The 26,380-nt window shown below is 39.6% G+C and overlaps 1 protein-coding gene across 4 annotated transcripts in view; it reads right to left on the bottom strand.

Moving 5' to 3' along the window:
- Positions 1-26,380, bottom strand: part of msraa (methionine sulfoxide reductase Aa) — a 310,626-nt gene that overhangs the window by 210,879 nt on the left and 73,367 nt on the right. For 3 of the 4 annotated variants that reach the window (XM_059981666.1, XM_059981667.1, XM_059981665.1), the window contains exon 2: positions 688-753. The exons of the other annotated variant lie outside the window; for it this stretch is intronic. In XM_059981666.1, the coding sequence (XP_059837649.1) occupies positions 688-753 (66 nt within the window). The remainder of the gene's footprint in view (positions 1-687; positions 754-26,380) is intronic. 4 annotated transcript variants of the gene reach the window in all.

Here is a 26,380-nt window from a genome sequence, read left to right on the forward strand (position 1 = left end):
GGACACGCCCTGGTGCTCATGAATCAGATCCCCAGCTATGGGTAAATAGCCCCACTGCCTTGTGAACAACCTCAGGAGAGACAAAGACCACAGGAATAAACCCAGACAGCAAATCCGGATTGGAACCCCTAAGGCAGCTGGATGATATTGAACATCCTTCCGGCAGCTCCTGCAGCCAAGCTAGTGCCAAACGTATTGATACATAAGCTTCCCTTTGGACTACACTGGTGAGGCCGAGAGGGGGATCTTGACAACTGGGCAGCTCAGGATCTCCATACCTTCCACCCAGACTTGTGATGATGATGATGATTACCCATTGTCCATCAAGACAGACAATGCCAATTTCCATTAATTCTGAGATCGTAAAAAATTAACAGTACATCAGGTTAGTGAACTACATGTGTCCACAACTTTTTCCAACAACGTTGAATAAAATAGTAATAATTATTCATAATTATTCTCTTCGATTTGTTATTCCCTACAATACTATGCAAGCAGTTTTTTTTAAAAAAAAATCGAAATCAAAAGGTTTTGGTGGTATTTTTTTGGCAGGGTGTGAGTGCGAGAAGGATGAATACATTTTACAGAAGACACTATGCCAAAACTGAGAAACAGCTCCATTGCATTCAACTCCACAAGTGAGTTAACTAATTGGAACATACATTACTGTATCCAGGAATAACTTACCAAACATGACCATCTGTAGTCCCTCAGGGAATGATTCGACTGTCCTATTTCCATTGACATGTTTTTCTGAAAAGTTCAAGAAGCGTAACTTTTAAAATAAAGGCAAAACAGTGCACACTACTTGATTTACATAGTGAAACATTAAGCCAACTTCTTTTCTGGAAGTAAAGGACTCAGGGAAATGATGGTGTTAATCATTGCACAAGATTGAAGCCACAGTAAAATAAAACACCAAGAAAGCAACTCTGTAAGTTTTCAAGTGGCCAAACAAGATCACCTCAATTTTTGACTTACCTTGGTACAATCACAGTTTAAAGGCATTTAGTAATAGTCACATAATTTGCGTTGCTTTAAGATGAATCTCTACAATTGTATCGTGTTGATTCAGTAAATCAACAAATGAAAATCTAGATCTAAAATAGTAAAATAGTAGTCTATGTAAAGAGGATAAATTCTCCAATATGATCAAAATTAGAACTCAATAATGAGGGGATTAAACTTCTGCAGCCATGGCCATAAACTGAGGAAAGCATATTGCCTTCCTGGTGCTAGGGTCAAGGATGGCACAGAATGGTTGCAGGTCATAGTTTATTTGCATACTGATACAAGTAAAATAAAGTATGATATCTAGCAACACACACAAAATGCTGGTGGAACACAGCAGGCCAGGCAGCATCTACAAGGAGAAGCACTGCCGACGTTTTGGGCCGAGACCCTTCGTCAGGACTAACTGAAAGGAAAGATAGTAAGAGATTTGAAAGTAGTGGGGGGTGAGGGGGAAATGCGAAATGATAGGAGAAGACCGGAGGGGGTGGGATGAAGCTAAGAGCTGGAAAGGTGATTGGCAAAAGTGATACAGAGCTGGAGAAGGGAAAGGATCATGGGACGGGAGGCCTCAGAAGAAAGAAAGGGCGGGGGGAGGGGGGAAGCACCAGAGGGAGATGGAGAACAGGCAAACAACTAAATATGTCAGGGATGGGGTAAGAAGGGGAGGAGGGGCATTAACGGAAGTTAGAGAAGTCAATGTTCATGCCATCAGGTTGGAGGCTACCCAGACGATATATAAGGTGTTGTTCCTCCAACCTGAGTTTGGATAATCTTGCAATTTGAATTTAGGAAACTGGGTTGTAAATTAAAAGGCAGTAACAAGAATGGAATATCGCCAGATTACTTCCACTACCATTTGCAAGCAAGCACAGGAATAGCAAGAAGCATCAGGTGAATATGTGGCAGAAGAGATGGAGCCAGAATAAAAAAAAACTCCAGACTTCTGCATCACTGATACCATTTCAGGAGGAAGTGGGACCTGAAAAGCTGGATGGGTTGGTCCTGAACCAGCATCAGTCTAACACCCTTGCTGGACAAGGTTAGGGGAAAAGTTGCTAGTGGTCCCCTGGAGAATTTAAATCAGTCTGACAAGGAAATAGGACATGCAACAGTAGAAGGCGAGGAATAGTAAAATTGAGAATGAAATAAAAGTCAGTTAGTGGGCCGATAATGCATTAAACCTGACAGGGAACATGATCGGAATGCTAAACTGCTTTCCGTTTATTTTAATGCAAAAGGAGTCTAACAAGGCAGATCGTTTGAAGACGTTGATTTTTTTTAAAAACGGGAATATTATATTTTGTTATTATGGTTGAAAACTGTCCAGAGTGTAGAATCTTCAGATTATTGGGTCGAAGGAAAAGCAAGAAGATATAAAATGGTAGGTGGCACTGCTGATGGTAGCTGATGACAATGAGATCTAGGTGTTAGTACAACAAGATCTAGGTGTACTTGTAGATCAGTCAATGAAAGCAAGCATGCAGGTACAGCAGGCAGTGAGGAAAGCTAATGGCATGCTAGCCTTTATAACAAGAGGAATTGAGTATAGGAGTAAAGAGGTCCTTCTGCAGCTGTACAGGGCCCTGGTGAGACCCCACCTGGAGTATTGTGTGCAGTTTTGGTCTCCAAATTTGAGGAAGGACAATCTTGCTATTGAGGGAGTGCAGTGTCGGTTCACAAGGTTAATTCCCGGAATGGCGGGACTGTCATATGTTAAAAGATTAGAGCGACTGGGCTTGTATACACTGGAATTTAGAAGGATGAGAGTGGATCTGATTGAAACATATAAGATTATTAAGGGATTGGACACGCTGGAGGCAGGAAGCATGTTCCTGCTGATGGGTGAGTCCAGAACTAGAGGCCACAGTTTAAGAATAAGGGGTAGGCCATTTAGAACAGAGATGCAGAAAAACTTTTTCACCCAGAGAGTGGTGGATATGTGGAATACTCTGCCCCAGAAGGCAGTGGAGGCCATGTCTCTGGATACTTTCAAGAAAGTTAGATAGAGCTCTTATAGATAGCGGGGTCAAGGGATATGGGGAGAGGGCAGGAACGGGGTACTGATTGTGGATGATCAGCCATGATCATAATGAATGGCAGTGCTGGCTAGAAGGGCCAAATGGCCTACTCCTGCACCTACTGTCTATTGTCTATTGATGACCTGCAGTATGAGGGACGATGTTCCAAAAGAATCTTCAAATGATGCTACTTCATTTCAGCTTAGAGCCAATACATCTGATCATTTTGTTTGGGACGTACCGTAGGTCTAGTCAGGTCAACAAAAGTTGCTGTGAAAAGATGTAACAGATCGCAGAGCTTCCAGAAGTATGTACTTGCTAGCGATGTTAATAAACCAGGACAGTTGTGAAATACTGTATAACCACGTTAAATAGCGGGAAGAAAAAGGTAAGTATCACTCAGCAGGTGGACACTAGCAAAAATTACATGCAAATGATATGCAAAATGACCATTTTCAGTGTATACTGTATTATGTTCAGGAGATGGAAGAAATCCTATACAAAGAAAAAACTGAATAGTTACTCTACACTTGTAATAAAGAGTAACAGACAATGTCAATACACAGATTTTGAATTTGTTCCATATTTTGTTACATTTGAAAACAATATCGTTTTGAATTTTGCTAAAAAAAATAAAACACATCTAAATCATTACCTACAAGACATTTTTTCTTTTAAATTTGTGCGATGTTAATAAAACAGGACACTTATGAAATACTGTATTAACTACTTGCAATTGTGTACACGTTAAAAGATGGCAAGAAAAGGATAAATATTGCTCAGCAGGTGATATTCAACCACAATCAGAAATGATCCAAGCTAGATGAAATCTCAGAATTTTCAAATAGAATTCAAATTAAATTTAATTCTAGTTTTGCTGCCTAAATACACCAACAAACTTATTTTGATAGAAAAATTGCACAGATATTAGAAGCCTGAGATAAAAGAGAAAGTTTGCAGGGGGATCTGGACTAGCAGAAAAATGGCAGATAAAATTTAATGCACACAAATGTTAGGTGTTGTACTTTGGGAAGACAAACCAAGATAGGACATGCACAGTGAATGGTGGTGTACTGAGGAGTGAGATTGAACAAAAGAACCTGGAAATGCATATCCATAATTTCTGGAAAGTGGCATCACAGAAAGAGTTGCAAAGAGGGCTTTTAGCATAATGACCTTCATAAATCAGAGTATTGAGTACAGGAGTTGGGATGGCACATTGCAATTATATAAGAAAATGGAGAGAATAAATTTGGAGTACCACATGCAGTTTTGGTCATCTACATACAGGCAAGATGTACATATGGCTGAAAGATTACAGGGAAAATATACAAGGATGTTGTCAGATCTTGAGGACCTGAGTAATAGGGAAGGGTTGAATAGGTTAGGACCTTATTCCCTGGAGTGTAGGAGAATAAGGGGTGATTTTATAAAGGTATACAAAATTATCAAGGTAAATGCAAGCAGTCTTTTTCCACTGTGATTGGGTGAAACTGGAACCTCAGATTCAGGGTGAAAACTGAAATACTTAAAGGAATGCTGAGAGGGAATTTCTTCACTCAGAGGGTGGGCAAGTGTGAAATGAGCTGTCATTAGAAGTGGTGGCTGCAGGTTCTCTTCCAGTAGTTAAGAGGATCTTGGATAATTAAATGGTTGGGAGGGGCATGGTCCAGGTGCGGGTCAATTGGACTAGGAAGAATAACAATTCGCCCCAGACTAGATGGGTCACAGGGCCTGTTTCTGTGCTCTGTGACTTTAAATACTCAGCAGATAAACAGAATTCTTAGAGGTAAAAACACAATTCATGTTTCAGGTCAATGTGAATACTTCCAAGATTTCATGTTCTAATATGTTCTGAAACCCTGAGTAAAATCCTTCAAACCAATTCAATTTTGTTTTTTGTTTAATCTGCATTTGAAAGAATTTAAATGCATCTTGCTACCTCATAAATGACTACCTTTTAGGCTTGAAAATTTCAAACATTCAATGCTCAATCATTATAAGCAGCATTGCCACCTTTAAAATAAAAGTGTTTTGAAAAACTTCCAATACTGCCAATGTCTTAGGACAAGAAGAAAAGCATGCAAATAATTAAAAGCTTGGATTTGAAGGGCTTGAACTATTCAGCTCTTTGTTCAATTGTAGGCTGTTCAGACCTTCACATGTCCAGAAGTAAATGGCTCGAAAGGAACTTCGAACTGAGAAATTATAAAACCTGTCTCTTGAGTTTTTTTTTTGGCAACTTTTGGGGGGAAAGCAATTGCACGCCTAACCGTATTTCATTCTATGCTTGAATACCGCACTATAATGAAATCAATCATTTTTCACACCTTTAGAATTACAATGCTTCATAGCCAATTAATTATTTTCAAGGGTAAATTAAGGTGCCATGGTAGAGTAGCAACTCAGGGCATCGGAGTTCGGAGTTTAATTCAAACATCAAATGTAAGAAGACTATGTACTCCCCAAAGAATGTGTGGGTTTCCTCATACAGTCCAAAGGCACATTGGTTAGTAGGTTAATTTTCCAATGTAAAGTGTTCCATGAGTACACCGGATTTAAATCGGGAGTCTAACTGGGCAGCACAGCTCGAAGGGCCTGAAGACCCTATTCCACACTGTACTTCAATAAATTAATAAATACATAAGCAACACACACAAACTGCTGGAGGAATTCAGCAAGTCAGGCAGCATCTATGGAAATGAATAAATAGTCAATGTTTCGGGCTGAGACCCTTCGTTAAGGCTGGAAAGGAAGGGGGAAGACACCAGAATAAAAAGGTGGGGAGAGACGAAGGAGGAGAGCAAGAAGGTGATAGGTGAAGCCAGGTGGGTAGGAAAAATAGGGGGCTGGAAGAAGGAAACCGATAGAAGAGAGTGGACCATAGGAGTCAGGGAAGAAGTAGACCACGGGGAAAGTGATAGGCAGCTGAGAAGAGGTAAGCTGCCAGAGTGCGGAATAGAAGGGGGGGGATATTTCTTTAAACGAAGGAGAAGTCGATGTTCATGCCATCAGGTTGGAAGCTACCCAGGTGGAATAAAGGGTGTTGCTCTTCCACCCTGAGCGTGGCCTCAACATAGCACAAGAGCAAGCCATGGACCAACATGTCGGAATGGGAATGGGAATTGGAATTTAAAAGTTTGGCCAGAAGGAAGCAGCAGCAGTCCCCCAATTAATGATGGGTCTCACCAATGCAGAGGAGGCTGCATCAGGAACACTGGACACTACAAGCAACCCCAGCAGGTGAAGATTGAACTCCCAATTTCCTTTTATAAATTGTCCTTGGCAGAAATATTTGAAGCAAGTACCAGTTACCACCTGTACAGCAACAATACCCAGCTTTATGTGAAGGCCATCTCTAATCCTCAATTATCTCCAAATCACTACTCTATTTATATGACAGCTATTCCTGGACTGGAAAAAGATGCCTGTTTAAATACAATGAACACCAACGACATTGACTAAGGGAATTTAGTTAGGATGGCCAAAGACATTGTGCAGGAATATTACAAAATTATTCCAGTTGATCCCTGTCATATACTCCAGTCTCTGGTTGATCCCTTCCCTTTTACCTGTGAAATTAATTCATTGTATGCAGCTTAAGTTGAAGATAATTAACCAACTATTTCCATACCTGAAATATTACCAATATCACTACACTGGGCAAAAATATGACAGGCAAAGTGACTTGGGAGTCCTTGTGCAGAACACTCTAAAGGTTAATGTGCAGATTGAGTCAGTGATGAGGAAGGCAAATGCAGTCAGGAGGTCTAGAATACAAGAGCAAGGATGTGATGCTGAGGCACTGGTGAGGCCTCACCTTGAGTGTTGAGAACAGCTTTGGACTAAGAAAAGATATGCTGACATTGGAGAGGGTTCAGAGGAGGATCACGAGGATGATTCCGGGAAAGAAAAGGTTATCATATGAGGAAAGTTTGATGGTTTGGGGCCTGTACTCACTGGAATTTAGAAGGATAAGGGATGGATTTCACTGAAACCTTTCAAATATTGAAAGGCCTAGACAGATTAGATGTGGAAAGGATGTTCCTATGGTGGGGGAGTCTAGAATAAGAGGACACAGCCCCAAGATAGAGGGGTGTCCATTTAAAACGGAGGTGCGGAGAAATTTCTTTAGTCAGTAGGTGATGAATTTGTTACCACAGGCAGCTGTGGAGGCCAGGTCATTGGGTGTATTTAAGGCAGAGATTGATAGGTTCTTGATTGGCCACAGCATGAAAGGTTACAGGGAGAAGGCCAGGGAATGGGGCTGAGGAGGGGGAAAAAAAAAAGCATCAGTCATGATTGAATGGCAGAGCAGGCTCAATGGGCCAAATGCCCTAATTCTGCTCTTATGTCTTATGGTCTTGTGGTCATCTTGCAAGAGTTCTGACTGGAGTTTAAATCTACAAGCTTGTAAGATTTTCTTCAGCTTAGCCAAACTAGCAACAAGACTGGTCGAATAAGATACTATATCTGGATATAAACTGCATCTGCAATGCAACAAGATGGTGCTGTACATTCACGCAAAATTCTTGTTCTGTAAGTAGATGATTGATACATTCAAAAACTCACATTTTACAAATGTACTGTTTACCATGTTGACACCCAACATGTCCATTGGAAATCTATTTTTTTAAAGCTCACATGGCATCTGCATTAAAAAATAGGTAGGAAAGAACTACAAAAGAAAATTCAACGCTTTTACAGTTTTGTTGAGAAACATTTAGTTTACTTTCAAATATATTCACTATATTCCAAAGCACCTGTCACAAGCTGCTTGTACATTCTATTTATTTCATGAATCACCTTGGAAAATCCTGTCAGGAAGTATTTGCCTTTGTTCAATTTCTCTTCAAATAAAAATGTTAGAGAGTTGAGAAATCTTTTCTTTCTGAAAAACGTTCAGACATCAGCCTCTGAGGCAGAGATCGCGGGCTCATCAGATACTGCAGGGCTTCGTACAGGTGGAATTTTATTCTCCCTTTCAAAGCATGCATAAAGCTCATTGACCTCATCTGGGAGTGAAGCATCACAGCCATTCATGATGTAGAACAGACCCTGCCAGAGCTGATGTGCATCCAATTCTGTCACTAACCTCAATCGGAATTGTTTTCACTCTTAAAGGAGCCTTCCAGTTGGACTTCTTATATAGTTCTGTAGCCTTTAGCAGACTACAAATCTCCTGGTTCATCCACGGCTTTTGGTTTGGGCAAGTCCGGTACATTCCCAAAGGTGCACATTCACCCACACACATCCTGATGTAGTCGGTGACAACTGTGGCATATTCATTCACACAAGAAGCTGAGATGGAATATACACCACTAAGTAGATGATGGCAGAAAACTCACTTGGCAAATAAAATGGTTACACCTAAAATGATTACATTTGTGCCCTGCAAATATTTTACAATTCTGGTTCCCTTGGCTGGTGACAGTGAATCAGACATTGTGTTAATCTCTGGGAAAGGAGACATGTTCCATGCATGGCAGAGATGTGCTCCTTAGATGGCCTAAGGAAGCATTAATCACAAAGCACAGATACGGTTAAGACCCTGAGAGGCAACCCTCATTCTTCTAAACTCCAGTGAGTACAGGCCCAGAGCTACCAAACCATATGTTAACCCCTTTATTCCCAGGACCATCTCATGAACTTCCTCTGGACCCTCCCCAAAGGCTGCATATCCTTTCTTAAATAAGCAGCCCAAAACTGTGCACTAACTTCCAAGTGCAGTCTGACTGCAGTCTCATATTATAACCTTGCTTTTATATTCCTCTCAAAATGAATGCTAACATTGCATTTACCTTCCACACTACCAACTCAATATACAAGTTAACCTTAAGGGAATCCTATACAAGGACTCCCAAATCCCTTAGCAGCTCTGATTTCTGAATTTAAAATAGTCTAGACCTTTATTCCTTCTACCAAAATGCATGACCATACATGTCCCTACATTGTATTTCATCTGCCACTTCTAAGCCCATTCTCCAAATTGTCTAAGTCCTTCTGCAGATTCCCTGTTTCCTCAAGCCTACCTGTCCCTCCACCTATCTTTGTATCATTTGCAAATTTGGCCACAAATCCATCAATTTCAACACCAACCCCTATCGAAACCCATTAGTCACAAGCAACCAACCAGCAAAGGCTCCCTTTATTCCCACTCTTTGCCTCTGGCCAGTCAGCCAATCTTCTATCCATGCCAGTACCTTTCCTGTAATACCATGGGCTCTTATCTGGTTTAGCAGCTTCGTGTGCAACACCTTGTCAAAGGTTTTCTGAAAATCTAAGTTAACAACATCTACTGACTCTTTGTCTATCCTGTCTGTTATTGCCTCAAAGAATCATAGAAATCTACAACACATACAAGGCCTTTGGCCCACAATAATGCGCTGACCATGTAATCTACTCTAGAAATTGTCTAGAGTTACCCTACCACATAGCCCTCTATTTTTCTAAGCTCTAAGAATCCCTTTAAAGACCCAATTGTACCCGCCTCTACCTCTGTCGCTGGCAGTGCATTCCACACACCTTTCTGTGTATTCTGTGCATTCCGTGTAAAAAACTTACCTCTGACAACCCCTCGTACACACTTCCAAGCACCTTAGAACTGTGCCCTCTCATGTTAGCCACTTCAGCCCTGGGGAAAAAGCCTCTGGCTATCCACACAATCAACCCCTCTCATCACCTTACACACCTCTATCAGGTCACCTCTCATCCTCCATTGCTCCAAGGAAAAAAGGCCAAGCTCACTTAACCTATTTTCATAAGGTACAATCTCCAATACAGACAACATCCTTGTAAATCTCCTCTGCACTCTCTCTATAGTATCCACATCCATCTTGTAGTGAGGTGACGCAGAACTGAACACAGTTCTCCAAATGGGGTCTAAGTAAGGTCTTATATAGCTGTAACATTACCTCATGGCTCTTGAACTCAATCCCACAGTTGATGGCCATCACACAATACGCCTTCCTAACAACACTGTCAATGTGTGCAGCAACTTTGAGTGTCCTATGGACTTGGATCCTAAGATCTCGTGGATCCTCCACCCACACTGCCAAGAGTCTTACCATTAATATTACATTCTGTTTTCAAATTTGACCTACTGAAATGAACCACTTCACATTTATCCAGGTTGAAGTCCATCTTCTACTTCTCAGCCCAACAGATTTGACAGGCAAGATTCTCCCTTAAAGAAACCATGCTGACTTCAGCCTATTTATCACGTGCCTCCAAATACCCTGAAACCTCATTCTTAATAATGGACTCCAACATTTTTCCATCCACCGAAGTCAGGCTAATTGGCCAATAATTTCCTGTCTTTTGCCTCCCTCCCTTCTTAAAGAGTAGTGGGATATATGTGATTTTCCAATCCTCTAGAACCATTCCAGAACCTAGTGATTCTTGAAAGATTATTACCAATTATTACAATCTCTTTAGCCACCTCTTTCAGAATCCTGAGGCGTACATCATCTGATCCAGGTGACTTACCCACCTTCAGACCTTTCAGCTTTTCCAGCACGTTCTCCTTAGTAATAGTGACCACACTCGCTTTTGGACCCTGACACTTTCTAATTTCTGGCATACTACTGATGCTTTCCAGAGTGAAGTCTGATTCTTCCCAAGTTTTGACAGCCACAATATTATACAAAAATATATCATGTATTTTTTTGAGTCATCCCTATTTTCCTCTCCAATTTTTTCCTTGGCAAACTCTCCTTTGGTCAGTTTCTAAAACAAGAGATGGGAACCATCCTAAGCATTGATCTTGAACATCTGCCTCCCTGCAGAAAATACTGGCAGGTGTGACTTACAAATAAGGCAGTCACCACCTTCACTTCTGTATCCAAACCTTTGCAATCATAAAAGTACTCTTGAAACAATTTACCCATGTAATTTTTTTTCTCTATGTAAAACATGAAGTTGAAATCATTGTATGATTAACATTTAAAACCTTTGTTATTTGCAAGCAGAACAAATTGTATAATATGAATTCCTTAAAAAGTCAGGAGTATTACAATACAAAGTAGTTCCACCATCTCGCCTTCTAATTAAAGCTACTGAATATATTTTGTCATTATAATTGTTCTTAACTATATAATGACAGAAATATCACTTCCTACAATTATTTTTATCTATGTATAGAAATGAACTGTTGAACTCAATGTTTCTTCATTGCAGTAAGTAGGTCAAACAAAATTTTGTACTTCATTTTTTTACTGTACATTTTATATGCAGGTATATATACATTCCTGTCAAACCAAGAGCTTTGAAGCCTTATGCAGAATTCTTGTTTCGTAGAATTATAGTGCAAATTAATGTCATGATGCAAAGACATACAAAATATTCAAAAATGAAAATTACATTGCTTATGCCCTTAATTATGAAAATAAAATTTCCGCAACATGATCGTTAGCTTCTGCATTCATTAGGATGATCAAATTATTTACTGTCTAAAACAAGGCAAATCCAACTTGCAAAGGGCTACAGTAATGAGGCAGTGCAGAGCACTGAAGGTTAAAATGGGAAAAGGTTTCGGCGACTTTGCTTTCAATTGTGGATGCAACGACACATGAGAAGAGCAAAGGACACAACTAATATCAAGTAATCTGTGCATAAAATACAAGCAAATTGCTTTCTTAAGGAAATACAGTACAAATCAAGAAAGCAGGGCAGCATTTTAACTACACTTTAAGGTGCACTGAAAGAAGCAATAACAACTTAGATCAAAGGCCTTATTTCATCTCAAAGCTAATTCTTTATGTTTAAGGCTTATTGCTTGAGATAAAATAGAAATAAGGAAAAAAAATAGATTGCATTTTGCCTCAGGATATTGAAAACAATTAGTGAAAACCTGGTAAGATCACAGTAATGTGATAGAAAGAAATTGTGTTATCAGTTATTATACCAAATTGCATGGGATAAACTAAACTGTTCAGAATCATAACAGATCGATTTTGTTCAGAACTGCACCAGAATCAATTAAACAATAACAGCTGAGATATTCCTCTGGTTCCCAAATTGGATATATATTCTTGCTTCTATGAAGGTGTCAGGAAGACATAATAATCAGCTTGATTGAAATTACTTCAGATATGCTAAGTTCCAAACAGAGTGAATTAATTATATCTGTAATGAAAATGTTTATGACTGTTGCTATTTTGCACCAAAACTTTTTACAGATTATACTGTAGAATTAAAAGAAAACAGGTGCCCTTTGCAAACAAAAATTTGGTTAGGGAGAATGGCACTGTTAAAATAGAACAAGGGGCTTACCGTCATCTTATCTGCCTCAATCTGAGCAACAGCAAACGCAAATGCTGCAAGTGTAACCAGCAAGGACTCTTTACCCCAACCCAGCTATCCCCTTTAGTGTGAGGATGGGAAACTAATTATAATAACATAAGAAATAGGAGCAGGAGGAGACTGTTAGAAACTGGCATACACTGTTAACCCAACCACTGAGCAGACCAAATCAGTGCAGTTCTCTTAACAGGAAGGAGAAAGGGCTGTTAGGAACTACACTGAAGAACAGAAAAGAAGGTTAGTAGCAAAACTGGAAGGAGTAAACGCAACCGATTAGATCCATGCACCACATAGGGCAAGAAAGAAATAAGAAGAATGTATATGGTATTGTGCAAAAGTCTTAAGCTCCCTGGCTATAGATATATGTTCCCAAGACCTTTGCATAGTACTGTGTATAAATAATTCTGTAGAAAAGATGCACAATTATCCTGATGTTAAAAATGCATATATAAATCCTGGTAACAGTCATTGGTGGTAGAACTACATCAGATACTTTTATCTAAAGAAGTATCAGAAAAACAAAAATAAGAGTAGTCAGCATTGATTTCAAAAGGCAAAGCCATGCTTTATTGAATTCTTTGAAGAAGCTGCACAAAGCATTGAGGAAAGTTAAGTGGACGTAATTTGCATAAGAAAGTGGATTCTAGCCTGAAGTTAGATCATGTGTATTCAGAGGACAATGAACAGAATGGAGTGTCATCTGGCTACCAAATTAAAAATATAAAGTAGGGCCTGAAGACAGTCACTCAAACTAACAGAAGTGGGGGGGGGGGAATTCATTTTCCTCAAGAAATGGTGCTGGGATCATCGTTGTTCACTATTAAAAATGAATTACCTGTTCTATGGAATTAGAGGCAAAATTTGCAAATAACACCAATTTAAGGGATATTGTTAATAGTCAGAAACAATGTATTTTGGAGGTCTTCCTTATATCTGATTGACTAAATGTACCCACTTTCATTCCTCTGCTGGTGATAGGAAACAAATTAATAACATTCATCTGATCCCTATTCAAAATCTTGACTTCGTCAAGTCAAACATGATCTTCATTCATTTTCAGTGAAAGGGCTATATCAAAATATTCCACTTTCTAAATAATCCTTGCTGCTTACCCTTTGCTTTATTATCTTTCTCTAACAATATATAACAATACTGTTCTATTTATTTAGGTCTAATAATTATTATCAACTCCTCCCAAATTTAGAGGCATTTATTGCCTCTAGATCAGAAATCAAACATCCATTTTCCCTTATTTTTATACTTGATGATACATTTAATGATCCTTGCACTGATAATCCGGTTGCTCGGCATCTTTGTGTGTATTTTCCACTTAACACCACTAAGATATACATTTCCTCTTCCTATACTAATTTTTAAAAATCCATCAACTTAGTTTCTCCAATAAATAATCCAGATAAGTAAAATATCTTGCTGGAAATACTCAGGCTGGCCACATTTATGGGTGGAGAAACAGAGTTCATGCTTCACATTGAAGACCTTTATCAGGACTAGGTTTTCATTTTTATTTGACTCTGTCATCTACCCTATGAGTTTATCTATCTTCTATGCAAATCCTTGTCACAATTTTCTATACACCAAAAATTGGCCTTACTCGTAAGTTTTAATATTATTTCTGCAATTTATAAACCAAGATCATTTCCTGAAAGCATCACACATGCTTCCCATCACGTCACTGTTGGTATATTTACAAAGTCACACATTAATGACTCACTATAAGCATCTAAGAAAAGTCCTGTTTTAATTGCTAACAAATAGCCCAGACTTTGGTGTACGTATCAAAATCAGATCACTGTTTGCCTTATTCCATTGTGAAAATGACTATGGCTTCTGAAGGATTCATTTGTACAGTTAGAGAAATCCAGTATCATTGACATCGTCTCCATGCTCTTTGGCAGAACTAATTTATAGTCCTATTTCTCTGTAATTAAGGAATACGGGTATCTGATGAGAACAAATTATTAACAAACTTTTTTTCAATGTGAAGATCTTAAAAATGTTAAACTTGGAGGAAGAGGTAAATGCCAAAATATGAAAGATCCGTCTCCCATTCCTATGTTTTTCATTCACATGGCTGGGGCACGCCATTCATGCAGAAGCAGGCATTTGCAGTACAGCAAACATCTGCTTCAACCCAAGAGGTTACAGGCATATTGAACTATATTTGCAGGCTAAACTCTTTGGTCTCAGGAAACAATCTTATGTGCATAGATTTGAAATATGTTGGATTGCTAAGCTTTGAAGCTGTCTTGGTATTTCAGCTTGTACCACAGCCTTTGTCCCAATCTTTAATTACTGCTCAAAAATATGTGACCATAGAAAATATCTGTGCCTTACCTGGCCTTCCCAGTTATGGGGTAATACCACATTGTGAAATCTCTTGTATCTGTTTACATTACTTCCTTCTTTTCAAGTGCACTGAAATTTGCTAATCGATTTATTCCATACATTTACAACCCTGGAAGAAAACAGCTAGGTCCGAACCACAGTAATAATCTAGTTGTACACACATAATTAGCTATTTCTTCGATCATCCCTTCACCATCTTACTACCAAGATACTCTAAAGAAGCTAGGACAAATGGCATTGATGTGGTAATAGGCAAAATTATCCGGCAATCTTCAATCCAAATGGAAGCAAATCTAACCTAATTATTGCCCCAGCAGCTTCAGCCCTATTATCAGCAAAGCAACCAGGTTTTGCAAAAGAGAATTGGATAGGCAGTTGAAAGAGAACTGTTTTACAGGCAACAAAAAGGGAGCAGAATGTGAATAACATATACTTGTCTAAGGACTTGCATAGTCCTGATAGGCCACGTGATTCTAGATTCCTGTGCAGGAGATTTTACTATGATTGCATCCAAACAAACACAACAAGTGAACCATGTGTGATTAACTGAACCATAGAACTCAATCTCATATAGTTCTTAAGTCTCACTTTCACAAAACCAAATTAGACCAGGTATGTTGAAATGTGTGGCCAGAAAAGGCTAATAATTACACCATGATATTACATGGGACAGCAATTCCAGCAGTGAGTGTCACAGCCCCTAATTTGGTGAGGCATACTGGCAAGGTCATCATGCATGTTACAGCTGACAATCCTTCATACATCATTAATTTCAACTCCAGAGGGACCACTGAATGAAGTAGAAATGAACTAACAGCTGGCAGTAGCCACATCTGAAATCTCAAAGCCTCTTTATGCAATCAGTGACTTCATAAGCTGCACCACGCTGGCAATTCAACGGCATTACCAGTGCATTGCGCCTCTCCTCACAAGGGTACTCAGAGAAAGGCAGGAGGTGACTCATCATCAGGAACCATGGCTTTAACTCCCAAGTCAGATTAATGATGAATTTGTCAGGCAGTTAAGCAGGATGTCTATATTGTAGCTTTATGATATTGCTCAACAGAATACATTATCATATTCACATCTAAAGGTGTAAAATAGATATGGCACTCAAAGGATTAATGTTTCCTGTTTTCTAAACCCTACAACAGCAGCTGACATTACTCGTGAAGGTGTCTAGCACTCAATGCATTCAACAGTCTGCAATCTGTGATATCTTTTTCTTCCCCCCCCCCCACCCTAAACGTATGCAAATGTTGTGCCTGCAGGCCTCCTGCACCCCAGCCAGCCAGCCAGCAAACAGCTGAGCAAGAATGCTCTGCTGGCTCTCCCATCTGACAGTGATAGATGATCAACCTTAATGCTCAGCTCAGGCTAATACGTTCAGGCCTCTCTCGCCTTCTGCTCCAAAATGTTTTCCCCTTCAACCTGATTTCTCCTATGCACCATCCATCTCTTCAGTCAAGATGTTCCCTCCCCTTTTGTATTACCTCATTTTGTCTCAATCGGTCTGTTTTAATCGTTCACACTACGACTGGCCATATTACAGCTGCAACCACAGGAAGCATGCAGCGTTCTGTTTATGTACTACTGCAATCTTTGCGTAAAAAACTGTCTTGATATTTTTCCAAAGTTTCATCACTCAGCTGATCCTACAATTAAAAAAACACTTCAGTATTCAAGTCATTGTCATTCTTCAGTTCATGAGCGTAAAGGAGAATGAAATGATTGTTATTCCGGAACCGATGCAGCATAATAAAAATCACAGTAAGCTTAAAAACACAATAAACAGCATCCTATATAACACTATGTTCAAGTAACTGTTGAGTGTGTTCATATACACACAAGGTTAGTTTATAACATTGTTATTAATTACATAAAATTAACTACTTAGAATTATTATTGTTTTTGATATGTGCATCAGAATATAATTACTGAGGAGCATGTTAGCCCAGTTACATTTATTACCAAAACTTCTTATTGGTTTTGGAAAAAAAAACTGATGCACTATCACATCAGTACGTGGTGGGGAGTATATGCCTCAATCTATCATAGCCAAAGCAATCAAGACTCCCTAGCACCATCAAGCATCTTGAGTCAGACACAGAAGCCAGTCTGAAGAGGTTCTGACCTATTAAGTGCTTTTTGTCAGTCCTGCTGAAGGGTTTCCGCTCGAAACGTCGACTGTATGTTTTTTTTCCATAGATGCTCCTCGAGCATTTTGTGTGTGTTGCTTGGATTTGCAACATCTGCAGGTTTTCTCTTGTTTGTGATTCGATTACCCATTAAGTGTTTCTAGCATTTTTATTAAAGACAAAGCAGTTGGGCACAACTTCACCTCAAAGAGAAAAAGTCAGCTTGACAGAACCAACCTGGTCATCAAGAATGAGCTAATCCAGTTTCTTACTGACTCCCTCTGCAGAACCACTGAATGCTTACAGACTAACCAACCAGCTCCCCACCCCCCATCAGACACATCCAATCCTCATCTATGGAAAAGTTTGTGATTCGCACATTATTAAATACAAATACAAAAAATGAAGTAAAAACAAGTCACCCTCAAACTTGACTGAGTACCTCAGAAGATGATTCCATGTTTGTTTATCTCATCAGTTTGTCTGGAGAGACAAATCGCAAATAGAAGAGCCCTATACACACATTGTTAAATGAGCAATGTTAAAAAACACTCAAAAACTGGAACTTGGGTTTTTTTTAAAAAGATCTTCTTAGGTAACATACAAGTTTAGTTGAAATAAAGTTTAGTTTGGCTGAATAAAGGCGTAACCTATTTTCTAAATTTGGAAATCAGACCTGCAAAGGAATTTGACTATCCTAATGGAAGATTCGCCAAGGTTAACTTGCTGGTTGAATCAGAACCAAGGAAGGCATATGTAATTATCACCATTTATCTTGAGAGGACTGGGATATAAAAGTAAGGATGTAATGCTGAGTCTTTATAAGACATTGGTCAGACCACATTTGGAGTATTGAGAGAAGTTTTGGCCCCATATCTAAGAAAGGATGTTCTAGCATTGGAGAGAGTCCAGGAGGTTTACAAGACTGATTCCAGGAATGAAGGGCATAGATCATGTGGATAGCCAGAGGCTTTTTCTCAGGGCTGAAATGGCTAACACATGGGGGTGCAGTTTTAAGGTGCTTGGAAGGAGGTACAAGGGGGATGTCAGGGCTAAGTTTTTTACAGAAGGAGTGGTGGGTGTGTGAAATGCACTGCCAGCGACGGTGGTAGAGGCAGATACAATAGCGTCTTTAAAGAAACTCTTTGATAGGTACATGGAGCTTAGAAAATAGAGGGCTATGTGGTAGGAAAATTCTAGGCAGTTTCTAGAGTAGGTTACATGGTCGGCACAACATTGTGGACCAAAGGGCCTGTAATGTGCTGTAGATTTCTATGTTCTATGACAGGGTTCTATGTTCTATGAGGAGTGTTTGATGACCCTGGTTCTATGCTTCCTGAGAAGAATGAAGTATTGAAGAGATTGCTGAAGAGATAACGGATGGATTGGTCATGATCTTTAAAGAATCACTTGAATCTGGCATGGTCCTGGAGGACAGGAAAATTGCAAATGTCACTCCACTCTTTATGAAGAGAGGAAGGCAAAAGAAAGAAAGTTATGAGTCTAATCTCAGTGGTTGGGAAAGTGTTGGAGTCTATTATTAAGGATGGGGTTTCAGGGCACTTGGAGACTAATGATAAAATAAGTCTAAGTCAGCATGGTTTCTGCAAAGGGAAATCTTGCCTGACAAATCTGTTAGAATTCTTCAAAGAAGTAACAAGGAAGATAGGCAAAGGAGAGGCAGTGGATGTCATTTACTTAGATTTTCAGAAGGCACTTGATAAAGTACCTCACATAAGGCTGCTTAACAAGATAAAATCCTATGATATTACAGGAAAGATACTGGCATGGATAGAGGAATGGCTGACAGCCAGGAGACAGAGAGTGGGAATAAAGGGGTCTCTGGTTGGCTGCCAGCAACTAGTGGTGTTCCTCAGGGGTCAGTATTGGGACTGCTACTTTTAACATTGTTTATCAGTGATTTAGATAATGGAATTGATAGCTTTGTGCCAAAGTTGGTGAATTATACGAAGGGAGGTAGAGCTGAGGAAGCAATGCAATTGCAGCAGGACTTAGACAAATTGGAAGAATGGGCAAAGAAGTGGCAGCTGGAATACAGTGTTGGAAAATGTATGATAATGCATTTTGGTAAAAGAAATAGTAGTATGGACCATTATCTAAATGGGGAGAAGGTTCACACATCAAAGGTGCAGGGAGACATAGGAGTCCTCGTGCAAAACTCCCATAAGGTTAATTTACAGATTGAGTCTGTGGTAAAGGCAGCAAATACAACGTTGGTATTTATTTCAAGAGGAATAGGTTATAAAAACGAGATAATGCTGCAGCTTTATGCAGCATTAATGCAGTCAGGCTGCACTTGGAATATTGTCAATAGTTTTGGGGCCCTTATCACAGAAAAAACACTGTCATTGTAGGGAGGTTTATGAGGATGGTTCTGGGAATGAAGGGGTTAATACATGAGGAGCATTCACTGGAATATAGAAGAATGCGGTGGGGTCTCATTGAAACCTACTGAATGCTGACAGGACTAGATGAAGGTGGATGTGGAGAGGATGTTTCCTCTGGTGGGGTTCTCCAGAACTAGAGGGCACAGCCTCAAAATTGAAGGACAAGCTTTTCGAACAGGAGTAAGGAAGAATTTTTTTTTAGCCTAAGAGTGGTGAATCTGTGGAATGCTCTGCCACAGTCCGTGGATATATTTAAAGTGGAAGTTGATAGATTCCTGATTGATCAGGACATCGAGGGATATGGTGAGAGAGCAGGTGTATGAGGTTGAATGGAATCCAGGATCAGCCATGATGAAATGGCAGAGTGGACTTGATGGCTGAATGGCCTAATTCTGTTCCTATGTCTTATGGTCTTAATGAAGGGGGATCTACTTGAAAGCTACCAAATATTGAAAGGTTTAGACAAAGTAGGCATGAAAAGGATGTTTCCGTTAGTGGGAGAGTCTAGGACCAGAGGTCACAGTCTTAGAATAGAACAATATCCCTTGAGAACAGAGATGAGATGGAATTTCTTTAGGTGGTGAATCTATGTATATTTCAAGTTTATTTAAAGCAGTGGTTGATAGGTTCTTGATTAGTAAAGGTATCATAGATTACAGAAAAAAGACAGGATAATAGGTTATAAAGGAAAACAAAGCCACCATGATAGAATAGCGGAGGAGATTCAATGGGCTAATTGAACCAATTCTACTCCCGTATGTTATGATGTTATAATGTGGTTCAAAAGATATAAGGAATACTGGCCTTATGAGTCAGGGCATGAATTACTGAAGTACGGAAGTAATGCTCCAACTGTATAAAAACTTGGTTAGACCTCACTTGGAATACTGGGTACAGTTCTGGTCGCCAAGGTACAGGAAAGATAGCACAGGACAGGGTGCTGAGGAGATTCACCAAGACATGGAGGAAGGACTGGAAAAGCCAGGTCTGTTTTCCCTGTAACAGAAGAAGTTGATGGGACATGATCGAGGTACATAACATATGGATTTATGTAAATTGCAGTAAACATTTCCCCATACCAGAAGTAGGTAAAACTTGAAGCTACAGATTTAGGGCAAGGTGGAAGAGATTTAGAGGAGATATGTGGGGGGACTTATTCACCCAGAGTGGGGTGGTTTCTGGGTCACTGACAGCATGCATGTGTCTGAATGGGTACTTGAATCATGTAGTCATAGACAGCTATGGACAAATTGGAGAAAGATGGAATTATTATGGAAAAGTGGCCATTGGCAACAGGGAGGTGTCAGGCTGAATGGTCAGTTTTCCCACTGTATGATTTATTACTCTAAGTATTATTCAAAGGCATGATATTTGAAATAATCTGGTAGGCATCTGAAGTTTTAAAATTAGGTCCCCATGCCTTTCCTAGCCCTGTGGTTTTCTTTGTACATTTTATGCTGTACAGATTCATTCTATTTCAGGATACACAAGCAGTAAAATCAAATGTGTCTTAATTGCTGGAGGATGTAAACTGAAGCATTTCATCTGGCATGTGTGAGACTTTTATTCCAGGAACTTAAGTATGCACTACAGATGTCTTTAATAGATCAAAAAGTTGATTATAGTATCATTGTTGACAGTTTTAAGACCAAATAGCAATAGAGAAAAAAAAGACAATTCTCCCTAAAAATTTTAATGAATCTGTTTAATTAAATCATGGGCATGATTAAAACAAATACAAAGTAAAAACTAACTACCAAACCCTGATAGTCAATCATTTTTTTTATCCACATTGATACAACAGTTAATAATTTTGGATTTTTTTAAACAAAAACAGGGAATCCCGTAACCTTTACAGTGTACTGGAGCTTAATACAGCCTGGTCTGGGTAGATTATTCTAATCTGTCTACAACCATACTTCAAGAGGGTAAGCGAGCAGTGCGAGGTCTAAACTGCCAAGAAGATTAGAATAATTACAAGCCAGTGGGTCACATGTAGCACCATAATCACACAAGGAAGCAAAGCCATCTATAACTCATCATCTCTAACATGCGCCCTCTGTATCTTGATTTGATTTATTATGTGCTGACACTGTAGATAAAACACAACATTACTTACTCGATTTTTATTTATTATAGAGATTGGGACTGGGAAAATGCAGCAAGCTTAAAGCCTTACAGATCATGTGTCGGCAATGTCACACCCAAGGGATCAGAAATAACAAAATGTCTCTATGTCATATAAGATTTTGATCAGTAGCTGCTGACTACAAGCATTAACAGCTAAGCGAATAAACCACAATATCTTGTATTCTGCGGGAAATATGTACTCAATGAGCCAGACCTTGCTGGCGAGAGCTGGTAGTTCTGATTGACTTCAGCTACTGAAACTGCAGCAAATTTTGGAGTCTGTACTTGTTAACAGATTTTGTAATCTGTACCAGTCAGGTTACTCTGCTGCTAGGCTTCACATGAGGGTCCACTTACACAGCACAATCTTGCTCGGGTTCTTTAGTGTGGTAAGAAGCTGAGGCGTGGCACAGTGTGGGATAGTGAAGTTAACTATTACATAAACAACACTGCAAATTTACATTGTGGTGGAATGTTCCTATGCTCCTATGTCTTATGGTCAAATTTATCCTTCAATATTTCTTGGTTCATTTATTTAGTGGAGAAGTGTGCCAGGAGAAGGACAATAACGGACTGAGTTCTATAAGTCGAGTAATAAGGTATAGCTATCAAGAGAGGATTGGGAAAAGAACAACGGAGCACAATCAAGTGTTTAGTGATCATACCACCTCTTTGCTGTGTCAAAGCCGAAGGCAATTACCCATGTACTCCCTTAATAAGGAAGATGGTAAAGCAAATACTTTTAAAAAATGATTATCACAAATTGAAAAATAAATTGGAGAGGAACTATACTACAATGCTACAGTATTGCCTTCGTACTGAGCTGGCTTAAATTTAACATTGTTTAATAGTGCAAAAAGCCCCACCAAAAATGAAGTTAATGGCAGGGGAGGGGAAACTGCATCAATATTGAGTCATAGCTAACACACAAGTTGATGGAGGCTAACCAATGAAATTCCAAGACAAACAACTAGAATCCCTTAAGCAGGCTCTTTGATCCAATCACCCTTAACTGCTTTAGAATGAAAATCAGAACCAAGTTTATTATCACTTACTGTACATGTGAAATGTTGTTGTTTCGTGGCAAAAATCATTCAAAAATCTGATGGCAAGGAGAAGAAGCTATTTCTGAATCATCGTGACCTGTACCGCCTCCCTGATGGTAACAAGACAGTGGCATGAGCTAGATGGTGATGGGTCTTAATGATGATCTGGTCTTCTTGAAGGGCCGTGTCTTGAATGTGTCCACAGTCGTGGGAAGCCACAAGTCTACAGATCTCTGCAAACCCCTTGTGATCCTGTGTGTGGGAGCCTGACAGGCAACCATTCAAAATTAACAAGGAACTTTGGTGACATATCAAATCTCCACAGAAACCTAACAAAGTAGCGCCGTTGGTGTTCCTTCTTCATGATTGCATCAATAGGTCAGGCCCAGGACAGATACTCCAAGACTTTGGAACCCAGGAAATTAACATTGCTCACTCCTTCCACTGTTGACCTTTCAATGAGGACTGGTGCATGTTCTCTCAACTTCCCTTTCCTAAAGGACACAATGCTCGGGCAATGGCCTCACATTCTGGCATAAGTTGCACACTAGCCATTTTAGTGCTTTCTCCACACTTAGCTCCTGATGCTACAAAGTAATCAGTATTTCCTGTTCAAACTTCACTGATAAGCAGAATAAAACACAGTGGATCGAGAAAATAGCTAGGATTCCCTTTGTTTATTTGGGACACTATGCCACTTAATTGGGACAGAAGACCATTGCTGAACAGTTTCTAACTAGTATCAGTCACATGCACGTGGTATAGCCGTTAGACACTACATAGAGCTTAGAGCGTACAGCTTTTAAATAGCATCACTTGTACGTGTTTGTATTCAAAAAGCAGAGCATTTTCCCACTGATAGTTGGCGAGTAGTAAGCAGTAAGACAATTCAGAAATGTTTCTGGTCACCGTGGTTTCAAGCATTGAGGCTTGGAGACTCCAGAAATGGCCAGGAGTGAAAATGAAACTAGTTCACTACTTCAACAAATACAGAGCTACAAAGAATTTGAAGGTATCAACAATCTTGAATGTTTTAATGAAAATGAAGATTTAGAGCATGCAATCGTCAAAAGCATTGCATAAAGGCAGTCCATCATTTGCACTAGACATCTGTGCTGATTTTGTTTGTTTACAATCAAAAGAACAAGGCAGCAACCATTGATAACTATGAGGAACTAAAACACAGTTTTATAGTACTGTAGTGGTTTTGGTAGTGTTCTAAATTTCCATGAAACTTTGGCTAATTGGGGCTGCTGCTTAACTGGACCATAATGCACTTGTCCCGATGTGTCCCAATTAACCAGATTCCATTGTGTTTACATAAATGAAGTTCACAGCAATGATCTTTTCCAACAAAAACAAAGGACCAGCCTACTACCTCTCAGATCTTCAGCATTGTTACTATCATTAAGACCCCCATCAAAAATACCCTGCAATCACCACTGACTAAAGCTCACCTGAACCAGCCACATTCACACAGAAGATACATATTGTGAATACTCCACAACAATGAGTCACTCACTTCCTTACCCTGCAAAACTTGAACCTTTCACAGGACGTGTTGGAGTACAATGGTGCAAGTTCCGTCACTTCAAAGGATTCAATTATATAACCGTGATGAAACAACACCATCGCAAACCAGCTCTGCAACTTCCACAAACTGGTGCAGTGTGAATGTGTTTCAGCTCTTCAAGCTCATTTTCTCGTATCTCCTAGTTATGCAACCTCTCCAAGCAAGAAAGAGAACAAATGGAAAGTCATAACAACATTTTTCCCTTCAAGATATCAAGGCAATATATCACACAAACATGGGTGTATGCCACCATTACCACTGTGACAACATCCTTGAATGTATGACCCCAAACTATTTCAGGAACATGATCAGAACAGACTGCAGTGCTTCAAGGATAAAGCCTCTTATCCTTTCAGAAATAGCAAATAGATAGAACCAATGTTTTGGAAGACAGCCAAGGCAACACTAATCCAGCAGTACAAAAGAATGAACTTAAACTTATATGGAGAATTTCATCATATTCCGAGGATGTTAAAAATCAAGCTTATAATGAAATAAAGACATTGGTGTTACCTCAGGCAATTACAGCTCTTAATTTCCACACACAACATATTGATTTCTTAACTTGATAATGTGGTTTCGTGGTTAATTCGGGAATGTCAATTCAGGAGTCCATGTTCTTTTTTCAAATAAAAATTTGAACTAAACGGAAAAAAAAGGGCTGTGAACAACCAGAGGCTGTTGTACATATTAGGATCTTTCATAAGGGTGAGCCCACAGAAAGCACCCAAACCAGAGGGGGTACCTGGCCGAGTACGAAAGACCTGTGTTGATCAAATGACTGGAGTGTTTACTGAGATCTTTAACCTCTCACTTCAGCAGTCTGAGGTATCCACCTGCTTCAAGCAGGCTTCAATTATACCAGTGCCTAAGAAGAACTTGGTAACCTGCCTCAATGACTATCACCCTGAGCCCTTACATACACTGGGATGAAGTGCCTTGAGGGGCTGGTGATGACACATACAAACTTCTCCGAGAAGCAACTTGGATTTGCTCCATTTTGCCGACCACCACAGGTCAACAAAAGATGCCATTTCATTGGCTCTTCACTCAATCCTGGAACATCTGTATAGTGAAGATGCATACATCAGGATGTTCTTCATTGACTACAGCTTGGCATTCAATGCTATCATCCCCTCAAAACTGATCAATAAATTTCAAGACCCTGGCCTCAATACCTCCTTATACAACTGGATCCTCAATTGCACACCCCAGTCAATTTGGATTGGAACAATCTCCATCAGCACATATGCACCACAAAGATGTGTGCTTAACCCCTTCCTCTACTTATAACTGTGAGGCTGAGCACAGCTCCAATGCCATATAGAAGAGGGTTAGTAATGTTAAGTTCCTTGAATAAGATGCAAGTGTTATTATAAAGAAGGCACAATACCGCCTCCACTTTCTTAGAAGTTTCCACAGTTTCGGCAAGTCAGCTAAAACTTTGACTAACTTCTGTAGCTACACAGTGGGGAGTATCCTGACTGGATGCATCACGGTCTGGTATGGAAACATGAATGGAAAGGCCTACAAAAGTGATGGATACAGCCCAGTCCTCACAGAGAAAGCCTCCCCACCTTTCAGCACAATTCAGAAGTGCTGTACAAGAAAATAGCACCCGTCATCAATGACCCCCAACATCATGCTCTCTTCTTGCTACTGCCATTGGAAAGGAAGCACAGGAGCCTTAAATCCCATACCACCACCTTCAGGAAGTTATTACCCTTCAACTATCAGGCTCATGAACCAGCATGGATAAGTTCACTCAGCTCAACTCTGAACTGATTTCACAATCTATGGACTCACTTTGAAAAACTCTATTATTTGTTTATTAATATTACTATCTGTTTTTTATTTGCACGGATTGCCTTCTTTTGCACATTGGTTGTTTGTCAGTCATTGTGTGTATTTTTTCATTGTACCTTGTATTTCTTTGTTCTACTGTGAATGCCTGCAAGAAAATGAATCTTAGGTTAGGTTGTATATGATGACATTGATAATAAATTTACTTTGAACTTCAGTAGATGCTCCCTAATTGCCAGGCTGAGAGTAAAACCAACAGCAGGAAAGTCTGACGTTGTGCAAGACTAAGCAGTACACATAACTGGTATCCTATCCACCACCCTGAACAGTCAGTGTGCACTAACCTGCACAGCAGTCGCTCATCTCAGCTACTCTGAAAATATCTTAAAAAGACAGGTTCTTCAGCAGCAGCAGATGCACGAAAATACATCATCTGGAGGATCCCCTCCAAGGTGAGTACCAAACTGACTTGGAAATATAATGCCATTCCTTCACACGTGCTGAATCTAATTCTAAATGTCGGTGCATCATCACCATGGGAGGAGAATGACTGGTTCAGCACTGTCTCCTCAAGGGGAAT

The sequence above is a fragment of the Hypanus sabinus genome, chromosome 10 (genome assembly GCF_030144855.1).
Source record: "Hypanus sabinus isolate sHypSab1 chromosome 10, sHypSab1.hap1, whole genome shotgun sequence".
Taxonomy (NCBI): Eukaryota; Metazoa; Chordata; class Chondrichthyes; order Myliobatiformes; family Dasyatidae; genus Hypanus; species Hypanus sabinus.